Here is a 13,548-nt window from a genome sequence, read left to right on the forward strand (position 1 = left end):
TAATAGTTTACACCTTTGAGAGGCAATTCAGGGTACTGATTATGGTCTATAAAGCCTTCATGGCCTAAATCTGTGTTCTGCGTGTGTGTATAAATATATATGTCTCAGTTGTTTTCTTCTGATTTTTTAAAAAGTCATTATTTCCAGCTTGTATTTTTTTAGGCAACAGGTAGGCTAAAAATGTCTTAAATACATTCCATTACCCTGTAAACTATCACACTTAAATCAGTTCTTTCCACCCAGTAAAATACACACACAACTATGCAAATTAGCTTGCTCTTTTCTAAGAGTTAAGTAACAAGTATTACAAATGAATTGACAAATGACAAATGAGTGTCTGAAATGTTGATGAGTATTTTATAAGCAATTAAAATTATTCAGATTCTTACCTTTCTTCACCCTGAAGCGACTAATTTCCTATTTATAAGACGAAAAATGAAAGTGCCCCCCTCCCCCCATGACTTGGGTTCTATGCACCGCAAAACTATGCTACCTAAATAATTTTCCTGCTTACCCCTTCCTGCTGCAGTCTCCTATGCCCCATTAGGAACAGGAACATCATAAAAGTGAAGAGTGGCTATCAGTAAAAACCACCTTCCCCATAAGAACAAGCCAGCTGGATCAGACCAGAGTCCATCTAGTCCAGATCTCTGTTACTCACAGCGGCCCACCCATCTTTGGGGAGCACAGCATGAATATAGGATAGAAGCCTAATTCTCACTTTCTTATGTTATGAATCAATGCAATCTCTTGGCAAAATGGTTTGCAAATGTTATTTTGCTGTTTCATGGCAAAGCAGTATCACAAGTGAATTGCTGGTTAAAAGCACCACCTGCATACATGTTTTGTTCTCTTATTAGCATCTTGGGGAGAAGGAAACGACACACAAGAGGGAGCATTGCCTCTTTTGCATTATTTTATTAAGATCCATGAATTATATAAAACAGAACAAGAAAACCGAACAAGTCTATAAAATCAAGCAAAAAGTTCTGATGACAAACCACTACAAGCTCTGCTTTTTGTGGTTCAGATTGATCACTAGAATGAAACATACTGATAGCCTCACATTTAGTCAATGGGTGAACATATCTACACAGAAAGTGGATATGTTTCAGAAGAAAGCCAAAGTAACCTGTAAAGAAAGATGGCTTTCCCAAGTTATAATTGCCCTTGACAAAGTTTGCAATGATGCTCAACATCAAGCATCATTGAAGAATCTCTGCAAAGAGCTTCACATTGAGCATTTTGAAGGAAGGTTCTGAAAATACTGCACTAGACCTTGTGATACTATCAGTAACCTCTGTATACAAGATGAGGGCTTCTATGTTTAAGGCTGAAAAGGGCTACACTGTAAGCCTCTTATGGTAGCTTGTACAAATACAACCAGTGACCTTTTCCTTGTTCATTCTGTATTGCCCAAATTACTGTTCCACATCCTGGTATCCTGGAATAAAGCCAGCAGCTGACCTGCTCTTAGGAGTTGCATTAACACCCTCGATTTATTGTTTTTTTTAACAATGTGATGCAACTATGCATGATACACTAGTTCATAGGGAACATCTGAGCAAACTTGAGTGTGCTACTCTCCTGTTAAAATGAAATACTACTGGAAAATATGTCTATAGGTCAAGAGGACAACAAACTCCTCTGCTGAGCTGAGATTTTTAAAAAGAGTAAACCAGCATTCAGAACTTTGAAGAGGGCTCAACTTGACATGTTGTAGTTAATTATACTAAGAATCACTTATCTTTCCCTTGCTCCCTGCCACCAAGCATTTCTGATACTAAGTTTATATCTGGAGTAGTGGGACTCATATGATCTAATAGCCATGCAGCCTAGGAAGATACCTTCAGGAGAAGGGGTGAAGTTACCCTCTCACCTAACAGAAGCAGAAAGTGTGATTCTACCTCTTCACACTGCAGCCCCCTGCCATGCTTATCCATGTATGTCCTATCATCCTAGAAAATCTTTCCCTAGGACAGAAAGAACTGCTGGAAAAATCTACAATGTCAGCACTTTCTGCCAACATATTCCATTCGACAAGGTAGTAGAATCCAGCACTATGCTTTAACATGCACTTGTTTTTCAACTAGAAGAAACTTAACTGCCATTGTTTATCAGTCACAACTATTATGGCCTTTTCTTAGCAAAGATGTACAAGCAGGATGGTGGCTTCTTACAGAGGTTAAGAAAGTCATGACATAGGTGAAGGCTGGCACTCACTCAGGTCAAACAGGCAGGACTTCACATGGTAGTGCTTTTAACCAAGACAAAGTGGGTTATCCCTAGTATGTGAATGAAACTTAAGTTCAATATTAATGGTGGATAAGAGCAAAGAGCTTTAAGGAGGAAAAAAGCAATTTCTGTAAGTATATATTTTTCTAAATGTTGCAACAAACAGGCTTGTTAATATCCTGTCTTTGGTACAATTTGAAATCAAAAGGAGGCCAAAGAGAAGCTGCTGATAAACACTGTCAATATGGAAAAGAAAAAACATTTGCAAATACAATAATTAGCACAGAAAATTAAATCCAATTTGTAAGCAATATCCAGAGTTCATGAAATGTGGACAAGAAAGACTCAGTTTTCACTAGTTTGTGTGAACTATTTGATTGGAATAAGAAAAAATTACTTTAACCAAGTTAAAGACTTCTTTTATTTCATCTTTAGAGGGAGAGGGGGAAGTCAATAGAACTATTCTCCAATTTCCCTTCCACTGTACGTAAAGCCACATACATATACCCACACATGTGCACATCTCCTTTAATCTGTACTGAAAATTGCCCCCCCACACTTTTTTTTACCAAAAAAGGTTGAGTCTGAGTGTAAGTGCAAAATGCATAAATCAACTGACAAAAAATGCTGAACAAACAGCATAATTAAAATACAAAGTATTTTATATTATTGTACTATTAAACGAGTAATGTTTGCTGTTTTTGTAAAACTTTGGAACCACACAGCTGGTTTCTTAAATCTAGTCCATGTCAATTTCCAGAACTATTACAGAATTAATTAGCTTCATTTTTTGATGCTTCATCGAAGTTTTCTACAAGATCTGAAAAAGACAGAAATATTTAATACAGTTAACATTCACTGGTACAGTAAACATAACGTTTAATAATATTTCTCTTTGTAGCCTATTATATAAGGAATACAATATCTGCATGATTATTTTTATTCAGAAAATACCTACCACCACCACCACCACTTTTATTAGTGCCTAGTACTTTAATTGATGATTTTATGACTAACAATTACACCAAGGCAATGCTGGAGCAGTCATGATTGGCATCAGACAGTGAGTGAATTATTAAGTGGCCTATGCTCAGCCATCCCACAAAACTCATCTAACCACCTCAGTATAGCAACCATAAGCTCTGGCTTACAGAAAATAGATTTCTGCACAGCAATGAACAAATGCAATCAGTGAGTTGAATCCCATCTAAATTCTGAGAATAAAAGAACAATTTTCCTGCCACCTGAAACACAGGAAGAGCAACATGAGGGAAGTGGGGCACTGCTACAGGACTGGGGAATTGCCCCTCTTCTTGCATGCCTTGATCCTTCTGACGAGATCCTGTACATTTCCAAAATTTACCTGTTGTTCTCCACCAATGCACAAAACACATGACATTTTTGGATCTCACTTGAAAAACATTCCACTACAGTATGGGCTAAATAGCTCAACAGTGATCCAAGCACTTACTTATAGATCCAGTGTCCCTGAATGACAAAAGATTATCTAACCAAGCCAGTCACTAGCACCCCACACCATTGCTCCGACTGACTTTGTTTTTAAAGGCTAATACTAACATAGAATCAATTGTTGACATTAAACATTAATTTATGAAGACAAGAGTACAGAATATACATTCTTGGCTAAAATGACCAGCAACAGCAATATTTTGTAACAGCCCAGACACACTATAGTAGTGGCTAATATGCATGGTACATTTCTGGCTATGAACAGTTCAACACAAAGTGCCATGTGGATGTAATTTCAAGCAGCCTCCATGCTAGTCAAGTGAAGGATTCCTTAGAAAGGGAGAAAAGAGACAGACTGAATCAAGTGCTGTCATTCTATCATCCCACCCTAACTTGGAGAGACCTCTGTCCTGTTATACCAATGACTCCCTGGAACTGTAGCCATGGCAGCACATGGATAAATGGAGGCAAAACTTGAGGTACTCTGGGCTGGGCCTTCTAACAACAATTTAAAGTTAAATGTTCAAAGCCCCCTACTGTGTTATTGTATTAAAATATATTTCCTGTAATATTTATTCTGAATTTTCAAATTAAACAAAAGAACCCTACCAGGAACGTCATCATCTTCTTCATCGATATCTTCTGATTTTGGTACTTTACTATCCAACACTGTAAAATAAAATTCTTAATTGATATATGGAATGAACAGAATTATTTCATTACAAAAGAACAGATCACCCACAAGAAAAAGATCATGCCTTACAGTACAAAACCGAAGGGCAACCTTGCAAAGAGGCAGATTGTTACAAAAAGGTGGCAAAGCCACTGCCTAGAAAACACTGGGTTGTATGAAAGCAGAGCTTTACTCATGAACAGATTTTTCCCATCTTCTACAGTCCAAATATTGCCCAAAATGCTGCTGTTCAAGAACACTGTTGGTGTAGAATCAGAAGATACAACTTGCTTGGGAAAACCACACTTCCCTAATGCAAAGATACCGAATGTCAATTCTGTCCCCTTGCAGAGGCCTCTGTTCCCACAGGTTCTTATCACCTTGGTGGATAGCCAGAACCCACACATACAGCAGCCAAAACCGGTAAGTGGACAACAAAGTTCCTCATTCCCAGGAACTTTGTTTTGCTTAACAGTTATAGCTACTGTCTTATACCTGTCTGGATACTCTAAACAATCATTGTTGGTCAATCAGAACTGACATCAACAATAACAGAGCCTGGGAACAAGCAAAGTTCCCACTGATCTTTGATGTTAAATAGATGTGCATAATTTTGTATAACTGGATATTACATTCAAGATTGGACTTAGCCAATCAGAATGCCAAAGAGGGGAATATCAGTCTGGAACAGTTTTGGCATCCGATCATCCTATAAGCAGAGCTTCCATGTTGTTCAAATATGGAGACTCTACTCATGGGATAATCTGCCAATAGTGCACCAGACTAATACCTACTTCTGCAGGGCCTGTCATATCACTCAGGTATTTACAAACAACCTGTAATTCTGCTGTGCATTGCAAAAGAAAAAAATCACAATATAAAAATATTGCAGCTCTTGGCATGCTGCAGAATGAAAAAAAATCCAATTTCAACAAAATTCAAAGCAGCCCAGGATGCAATGATCTATGTTGTATTTTTTAACCTTCTACGTTAACAAATAAGGCTGTGGTTGTGAATTTGGATGGGAGTGATGATACTGGAACAGTCCATATCAATGACATAACAAATGAATAAACAAAGCAAGTTTATTATAAAGTTATTTCCAAATTAGAGTAAATTGGTATATTTCCAAATTAGGGTAAATTGGTATATTTCCAAATTGGTATATTGACTGAATAGTTAAGCCTTGGCTTTAGTTTTAGTTGCCTTACAGTACTTGACACTCCAGGGGTGTAACAGATATAAATTTACAAAGCCAAGTAAAGCTGTCCATTACAATTAGGGAATGAATTAGTTGATTAAATAAGCAACAAAAATTATTTGTTTCAAGATCTGCAGTGGTCTTGGACAGAGGTACCTACCTTGCCTTGGGAACTGTTCGGCTAACTTTCTGAGGCTTGTTAAGCTATCAGCACCCAGTTGGCTTAAGATGCCAGGCAGCATTTCTGTGATTGGTTTGGCTTCAGCATGACCAGTAATTGCAAATGTGTTTGCAGAGAGCGAAGCCTGGACCTTGGGGTTGTTGAAATGAATAACTGTTCCATCATCTTTTATCATATTCACCTGTTTAAACATAGTTATTAATATATCTTAATTTTGTAATAGTGAGCATTCATAACGTATGAAGTTAAAATAAATGGAATGTATATAAATATTATTGTTAAAAATACAAAATATACAAATAAATAAGCCTCAATTAAAAGATGTTTCAATGCAATCAGTATTCAGTTTAACACAGATGATTTTATTACACTGTTTTGTTGAAAAATTAAGCAAAATATGGTCTCTTAATCCCAATACTCATAGAATTAAACCTCCCTTCCACCTGCAGCTAACTGTGTTCATTAAAATCCTGCACCTGGGGGGTTGGTAAAGTCCTGGAACAGTGTGAGGGGCCTGTTGGGTGAGGAGACATAAATATTATGCCGGTATCTTAATTTTATTAAATTTCTATACCACTCTTCCCCTTTCAGGCTCGTACTTCTTACACTAAACCAATGTATTGGACACAATACAAAATTGTCAATATTAGTGCCACCTATTTTGGAAATCATCAGAAAAACTGCCAAGCTTAATAACAAGTATTTTAAACACATGGTGGACCTTTCCTGCCCCCTCCCCAATTGAAAAAAACAGACTTAAATCATTCTTAGCGTTTGCAAAATTACAATTCAGGGGAACACATTCAAGTTTTGAATTGATACCTAATTGGAATAAGTTGTGTATCTTGGCAGGTTTTTTTAGGTTGCAGTCAAATCAGCCCTTGGTAGAATATCTCATTAGGTGTGTGACATATCCCTAAATACAAAGTGTTGCAATGTCAAAGCAACCCATAATGTTACTCTGGCAAACCCTAACCTTTACAGAGTGCACTATTATCACATACCATCTGATGGTAAGCCAAACTATACAGTTCAGCGCCAGACCCGATCCAGCAGGGTTGAAGCAACTTTTCAATTTTCTCCAAAAGCTGTGAAAACTGATAGCTGCAGTAAGCTGTATCCAATAAACTATAGTAGCATTCTGAGTAGACCTGCTTAGGATAGCACTGCAAATTCCCAAGTGGAGCAGGCTACTTTTCATTCTGACATTCAGAGTTTTATGCAGATATTAATTTGAAAAATGCCAGTTATTTTCATGCATAATAAATATTCCTAGTAAAGAAGGATAAAGTTACCCCAAATTACCCTCTGTTTCTAAGTAACCTGGTCCCATCCAAATATGATGGGAATTTGAACACTGGTTTTGTAGCTAAATAATTGTCTGTTTCTCACAAAATTTTGTTTTGTAGGGAGATCTATGTGATTTTCTTCCTATCCTTGGTGCAACAAGTGATTTTTTGCATGAAAATAAACCTCAATAACTTATTATTCTAGTGTTCTGGGTCGTGTTCACTAGCCCTTTGCCGGCTTACTGAACACCACCCAGACAAAGGATGTCTCCAGGCAGTAAGTAGTCAAAGGGCTAGTGAACACCATCCAGAACACCACCCACCACTCTAGGCAGTAAGCAATCAAAGGGATCAAAAGGCCAGGCTACTACAATGCAGATGCCCTCACTAATTGATTATGCTATCTTCATAGTTACTCACATGGTAAATGGGTGGATCCCACCCAAAACATGCAAATCAAGCTTGCTAATTGCACCCTTTACACTTGTTAACAGGCAATTGGCTCTTCCTCCCACCCTGGACATTCCACAGGTATATATACTCCACTTGCTTCACTACCATCAGATCATCTAAAGATGCCAGCCACAGATGCAGGCAAAACGTCAAGAGAAAATGCTACTAGAACACGGCCATGCAGCCCGGAAACCACACAACACTCCATTGCTATGACTGTTTTTACTGTTTTTACTGTTCGCTGCCATTTCATTTTATTTTATGATTTTACATTTTATGTTTTTATTACTATTGATTGTTTCCTGATTGCTTACTAGACCTATATGACAATCATTAAGTGCTGTACCTTATGATTCTTGACAAATGTATTTTCTTTTATGTACACTGAGAGCATATGCACCGGAGACAAATTCCTTGTGTGTCCAATCACACTTGGCCAATAAAGATTCTATTCTATTCTATTCTATTCTATGAGCCTTGTGGGGAAGGGTGGGATACAAATTGAATAAATAAATAAATATTTTCCCAATTGGTTTTTAAAGTGCATCTATCAGCAAACTCTATAGCCCGCTTTGATTAAATATCACTAGAATTGATAAGGGTAGGTCAGATAAAATTGTTGGGAGGGACACAGCTAACAGGAGACCATTTGGACATCCTTGTTCTATGTTTAAACTAGAATGAAGTATCTAATTTCAACCTGTGCTTCTTACCTGCAGATATTTAAATCCACAGATAGGAGGCACACTCACCCCAAACAGAGGTTTCTTCAAACTTGGGTTACTCCTCAAGTTGGCAAAAAAATCTGAAAACTTTAAGAAAACGGTAGGTTTTTAATTCTCCTGGTGGGGGCAGAAAGGTGGGGGCACAAAGAGGAAGAGACTGCTGGAGTGGTGGAACAGAAAGAGAAAGGAGAGGGTGGGGTAAGGAGGCAGAAAGAAGAGAGCTGTGGTAGGTGGGCAGAAAGATAAGAGAGTTGGGGTAGGGGAGAGCAAGAGAGAACGAAAATAGGTGGGTAGAAAGAGAGGGAAGAATAAAAGGAACGGTAGGATAGAGTGGGCAGTAGAGAAGAAGGGGAACAGAAGAAAAAAACTGGGAGTAATTTCCACTCCCCGCAAGTTTTCTTCAGGTTCTTACTTGTTTCATGGGACTGCTGTGTATATCTAAAAACAAAGCTTTCAGAAAATGGTTTATATTGATTTACCTCTTCAATTCCAGCGATATTGTTTACTGCCAACTTTTTGAGGGAACTTTGAAGTTTTTTGTCATCTGCTGTTGCTGTTCTATGAACTACCTTCTTCTTTCTACGAGCTGTACCCTGAGACATACAACAAGAGAAAAATTAGCATCACTTCTAGATGAAGTAAGTCTGTCCCATCAATTTTCCAAAAACAGTCTCAGTCCTGTGAAATTTTACAGATAAATGTAATTATTGTGGTATGTGATTCTGCACCAACAATTGTTTCTAATACAGCACAATGAGATGAAGTAAAGGCAGAGCAGGGAACTCCAGGTAATAACAGCTGCTGACTGATAGCTGCTGATAGGGTGGCTTCTGATAGGGTGGCTTCATTCTACCACGAGTTCCATGTGGGAGAATACAGGCCAAGTGAAAATGCATGATCACACACGTCAATGTATATACAGCTGTTAGGACCAGATACACTACCAGCTCCATTTTTGTCACCTATTTTGCAAGCAGACATGGAAATGTGAGACTGAAGAGGGATTGCTTTAAATTATTATAATACATTGTATTTATTTATTTTTTAAAATTACAGCTCATCTTTCCTCTAAAATAGCCTTCATGACAGTTTACAAATCCACACATCTTTAAAAGATGAACAGTATATTTAAACAATACCACAAGGGAAAAATCACCCAGATAAATATCACTTACCATTAAAAGACCAGGGGAAAAATGGCATTAGGTTGCCTTTACAAGATACTAACGATGGTTCCAGGCATACCTCCCTCGACCAGAGCATCACCACAGGAAATGCCACTCTGACTTCTCTAACCTCCAAAATCACCCCCATTCCTGTAGAAGGCTCTCAGATTATGATCTAAAATGGGACATTTACTGTGACTATGCTGAGTATAGGCATGCCTGCATCAGAATGGACAGTATGCTGTTGAAAACAGTATTGTTCATCAAAACTTGCAACTATGGAAGGTAATGCCTCTTCATGAATGCAAAATAATATATCCTTCTATTCATACCTTTCCACCTATTCGGACCTGAGCCTGAAGTTTGGCCAGTTTTTCTTGATTCATCTTGCTTTATCCTGAAAGAGAACATACACCAAATAAGATTAAAATTTTAAAAAAGAATAATTGCATGTCTATGTTGTCAATATATATATACACATGCTAATTTATTTAAAAGAGTTATATTCCTGCTGTTCTCCTGGCCAAGTCGGAGACTCCAACAATGTTCTAAATTCTGGAACTCAAGCAACCAAGTAAAAATAATAGCATTTCCCCCGATTCTGAACCCAGCTCATGAATTTTCGACAACACATCATGTTATCTTGTGTCCCTTTCTACAACCTTCGAGTTCCTTCAGGCAGGAGAAGAGGGCTATTACTCCCTGCCATTAAAATGTCTCTGGCAGGTTGACCTCTAACTCCTTAACTTCATCCCTAATTTCAGTGCTTACTTTTCTCCATAGGGAAAAGTAACAGCTATTGATAAAACAGAGAGAAATAAAAGTATGCACTGGATATGGACTAAATCTACTTAAGAATTCGAATATCTTAAATCAGAAACAGTTTTCCTCCCCTATGGCCATGGCCAACACTGAAATCCATTTACCTTGTATCACAGAATTCAATGGGAGTCAGTGAGAGCTCAGCCATCTCAGTCTGCATATAACTCTACATCTTTATCTGACCAGCTCTGCCTCATGTATCATCTTAGTCATGTTAGTGTCAGAATGTCGATAAAGCGTAAGACAAAAAAAGAGAAACAGAATTTTGGAGACTAGTATTATACTTGAGTTGATCACATCTGACCACTTTCTAAGGAGCTAATGGACAATTTAGCTTCATAACTCTCATGAGATGTAGGTTATACTAAGTAGAAGTAATTCACCCAAGATAACTTGGTGCGCTTCACAACCAAGTAGAGATTTTAACCTGAAGTTCCCATGCACTATACCCAACTAAAAGATTCATTAGTGCAGCATAGTCGTAAACACGTTTACTTCCATTTTTAAATGTGACCAAGTAAATATGCACAGAATTGCCTCCTTACTTAAACAAACAAGCAAACAAAAAAAAAAACAGTCCTAAAACACACTTGCATACAACCAAAGACCAACAAACACTTTGCTGTTGGGTAGATTTTCATGGAAACGTATAAACGTAATAGTCAAATTGAAACATTTCTATATTGGGTTTGACATATATTTGGAAGCTAATCAAACCTTCATAATAGACATATTTGGATGAAAACAAGCATATGGCCTTTCCTATATGTCCTCTATATAAACATGCAAGCAAAGCATTCAGATATCACAGTAAGCCACAATTTGCTTCTCATATGCTGAACGTTCACTTTGGTCCTTCCTTGTCACATGTAGCATAACTAAAGAGTTGTGGTTTGATACTAGATTCATTTCCTTCTGATGAACAAACTGAGGCACCTATGTGAAGAACCTTCGACAGGAAGAAAAGGATGGGGTAAAAAAAAAGAAGAAAATGTTTTCTAATACTGGCAACTGCAATCCTACATCAATGACTTGGTAGAGGAACCCCTACTCCTACATTTCATGTGTACCAATCACCCACTCCTAAGAGTACAAACAAGGTCAGATTATACAAGAAAGAAACAATAGGAATTGTCTTTCTTTCAGCCTTGAGAGATGCAACATTTACCTAAGGGGATAAAAATGGGGAAGAGAAGCACTTCCAGAGAGAATTATTTTCTAGAAGGGGGAACAGGAATGCACCTATACAGAATGATAACATCTAGGAGCACGTGCTTCCCTCTACTTGATGGCAAGTCCAACTGCAAGATTTGGAGGACGACATTAATCTAGTATTCAGGGAGAGGAAGACATACCTTATGGAATAATGGGAGAAAGCATCAATTTTCCTAAGTAAAAGGAACATTATGTGCTTCAAAATACTAAAGATTCCCATACTTTGTTCTATGATAACATGGTGCTCTCAAGGTCTCAAAATAAAAGGACACTAACAAAAATTCAGCAGATTGGATGAACTAGCCACAGTCCATATTATAAAAGAAGCTATGTCCTACAGGAAAGGGGCAACCAAAATTAAAGTATCATCTCTACCTCAGAAAAAAAATCACAACGTATATACATAGGACAGTAATAATTTTACAGCAAAGTGAAAATTAATCCTATCAAGGTTCATATCAGTATTGTTCAGTTGCTGCCAGTGTTACTGCTTTGTTAATGTGTCCCACTCAACTATCAGTTTTATGAATAACTTAGCTTTAGATGTCTGAAAAATGATCTGTCCTCATTAGGTTGCTCCCACCATCACTTGAACTACTTGAACATTTAATGTTTGGATGCTCAATTTGGACTATAGATTTTGAAGGGATATTTCCTCCCTCATGAACTTTCAGTTCATATGCATGTCTATCCATTTATATGTGTATATTAAATGAGCACTGCATCTTTGCATTGTCATCTTAAAGACGATCTGGACCATTACTGTAGCCTATGGTATACTTTATAATTCTTTTTTGTAAAGTTATCTGGTCATTATCTTGGGAAAATTAATATAAAAATGTAAATCAATAAGTGCGCAGAACTGTTTATAGTGAAGTGAAGAAGATAATTAACTCCACATTCCTAGGGGGAAATGGGGACATTGTGGTGCAATGATTGGAGTGCTGACTTCAGACCAAGTGCAAATCATCACTCAGTCACAAACCGGGCCAGCCACCATTTCTCTGTTATCCTACATCCCACTGTTCCAGTGAGGATGAAAGAGGGAAACCATATAATGTCAAGCAGAGACTTCTGGAGGATAGGCAAAGTGTTAATCGCAGGATTGCTTGTGGTGCAGCCCACACACCCTAGCGGAACTCCTTCAATATCTAACACTGAAGGAAGAATCCCCTACTACCAAAGAAACAAAAATCAATTACATCAAGTGGAACTTGAGTCAGAACCTCAGAAAATAATCTGAAAAAGGGAGCACAACACTCGCAGGAGTCCCGTAACGGCAAAAGTCCCCACGAGCTGTGCTTTAAGAAAGGGGGTGGAGCTAGTGCAGAAGCAATGGACCCCCGTCGGGGGGGGGGGGGGGTAGGTGTAACAGTATTCGCGAGAGCCAGGCCCGCTCGAGACTCAGCTGGGGTTGCACAGGTTTAACTGACACAGAAATGTCAGACCAGAGCCTATCACCCCTCTCCCCCATCAGCGTCGAGTTATAGGCCCATTCGCCTCCTCCTCGGTCCACCCGCAGCCCCTCCCACCATCCGTCGCTCTCTGCGCGAGAGAGGAAACTGCGGCCTTGACCTGTGGGGCCGGGGGGGGGGGGGTCATGAAGATCGCAAAGGCAAGAAGGGTCAAGCAAGAAGTTTTCACCTAAGTCCGACGAGCCCTCCAAAGGCAACACGCGGCAAGAACAAGATGGCGCCTAGCTAGCCAAAGAGAGGCATCCAGAGAAAGGAGCCCCGGACCACGGGATTATTGCCCCGCCCCTCATCCCCGATTGGAAGAGAATAGGCCGTCTTTGCATAACACCAGGGTGACCGACGATGCTCCCTGTTTCTTCCGGTTTTCCTAATTCAGACAATAAAACCACAGGCCTCGGCGGACCGTGCTACGAGCGTGCCTATTAAATAATGCATGCTGGGAATTGTAGTCTTTACGAGGTTGGAACGGGAGGGTGGTTCTCCAATGCCTGGAGAAAATGAGATAGAGACTTTAGTTACGTGGTGATGTAACTTGCTCCCATATCGTAAAAAGTGTTTGCTGTCCATTTCCACCCACATTAGGACTCTCTTAAAGGGACATGATATTTTTCTGCAGTCCCGCTGCCAACCATTTTTGCAAGCT

The 13,548-nt window shown here is 38.8% G+C and overlaps 1 protein-coding gene across 2 annotated transcripts; it reads right to left on the bottom strand.

The window, feature by feature from the left end:
- Positions 1 to 898: 898 nt before the first annotated feature.
- Positions 899 to 13,220, bottom strand: BTF3L4 (basic transcription factor 3 like 4). 2 transcript variants are annotated; one of them, XM_048495781.1, is made up of 7 exons: positions 13,075 to 13,193; positions 10,320 to 10,419; positions 9,726 to 9,790; positions 8,707 to 8,820; positions 5,740 to 5,941; positions 4,315 to 4,374; positions 899 to 3,055 (listed from the first exon to the last, which is right to left on the bottom strand). In XM_048495781.1, exons 3-7 carry the CDS (start codon positions 9,777 to 9,779, stop codon positions 3,009 to 3,011), a joined length of 477 nt encoding a protein of 158 aa, XP_048351738.1. In that variant the 5' UTR covers positions 9,780 to 9,790; positions 10,320 to 10,419; positions 13,075 to 13,193; the 3' UTR covers positions 899 to 3,008. The 2 variants fall into 2 exon arrangements, with proteins under 2 accessions (XP_048351738.1, XP_048351737.1); XM_048495780.1 differs by lacking the exon at positions 10,320 to 10,419 and having other exon boundaries at positions 13,075 to 13,220.
- Between the last annotated feature and the right edge of the window lie 328 nt (positions 13,221 to 13,548).

This window comes from Sphaerodactylus townsendi, linkage group LG05 (assembly GCF_021028975.2).
Source record: "Sphaerodactylus townsendi isolate TG3544 linkage group LG05, MPM_Stown_v2.3, whole genome shotgun sequence".
NCBI lineage: Eukaryota > Metazoa > Chordata > Lepidosauria > Squamata > Sphaerodactylidae > Sphaerodactylus > Sphaerodactylus townsendi.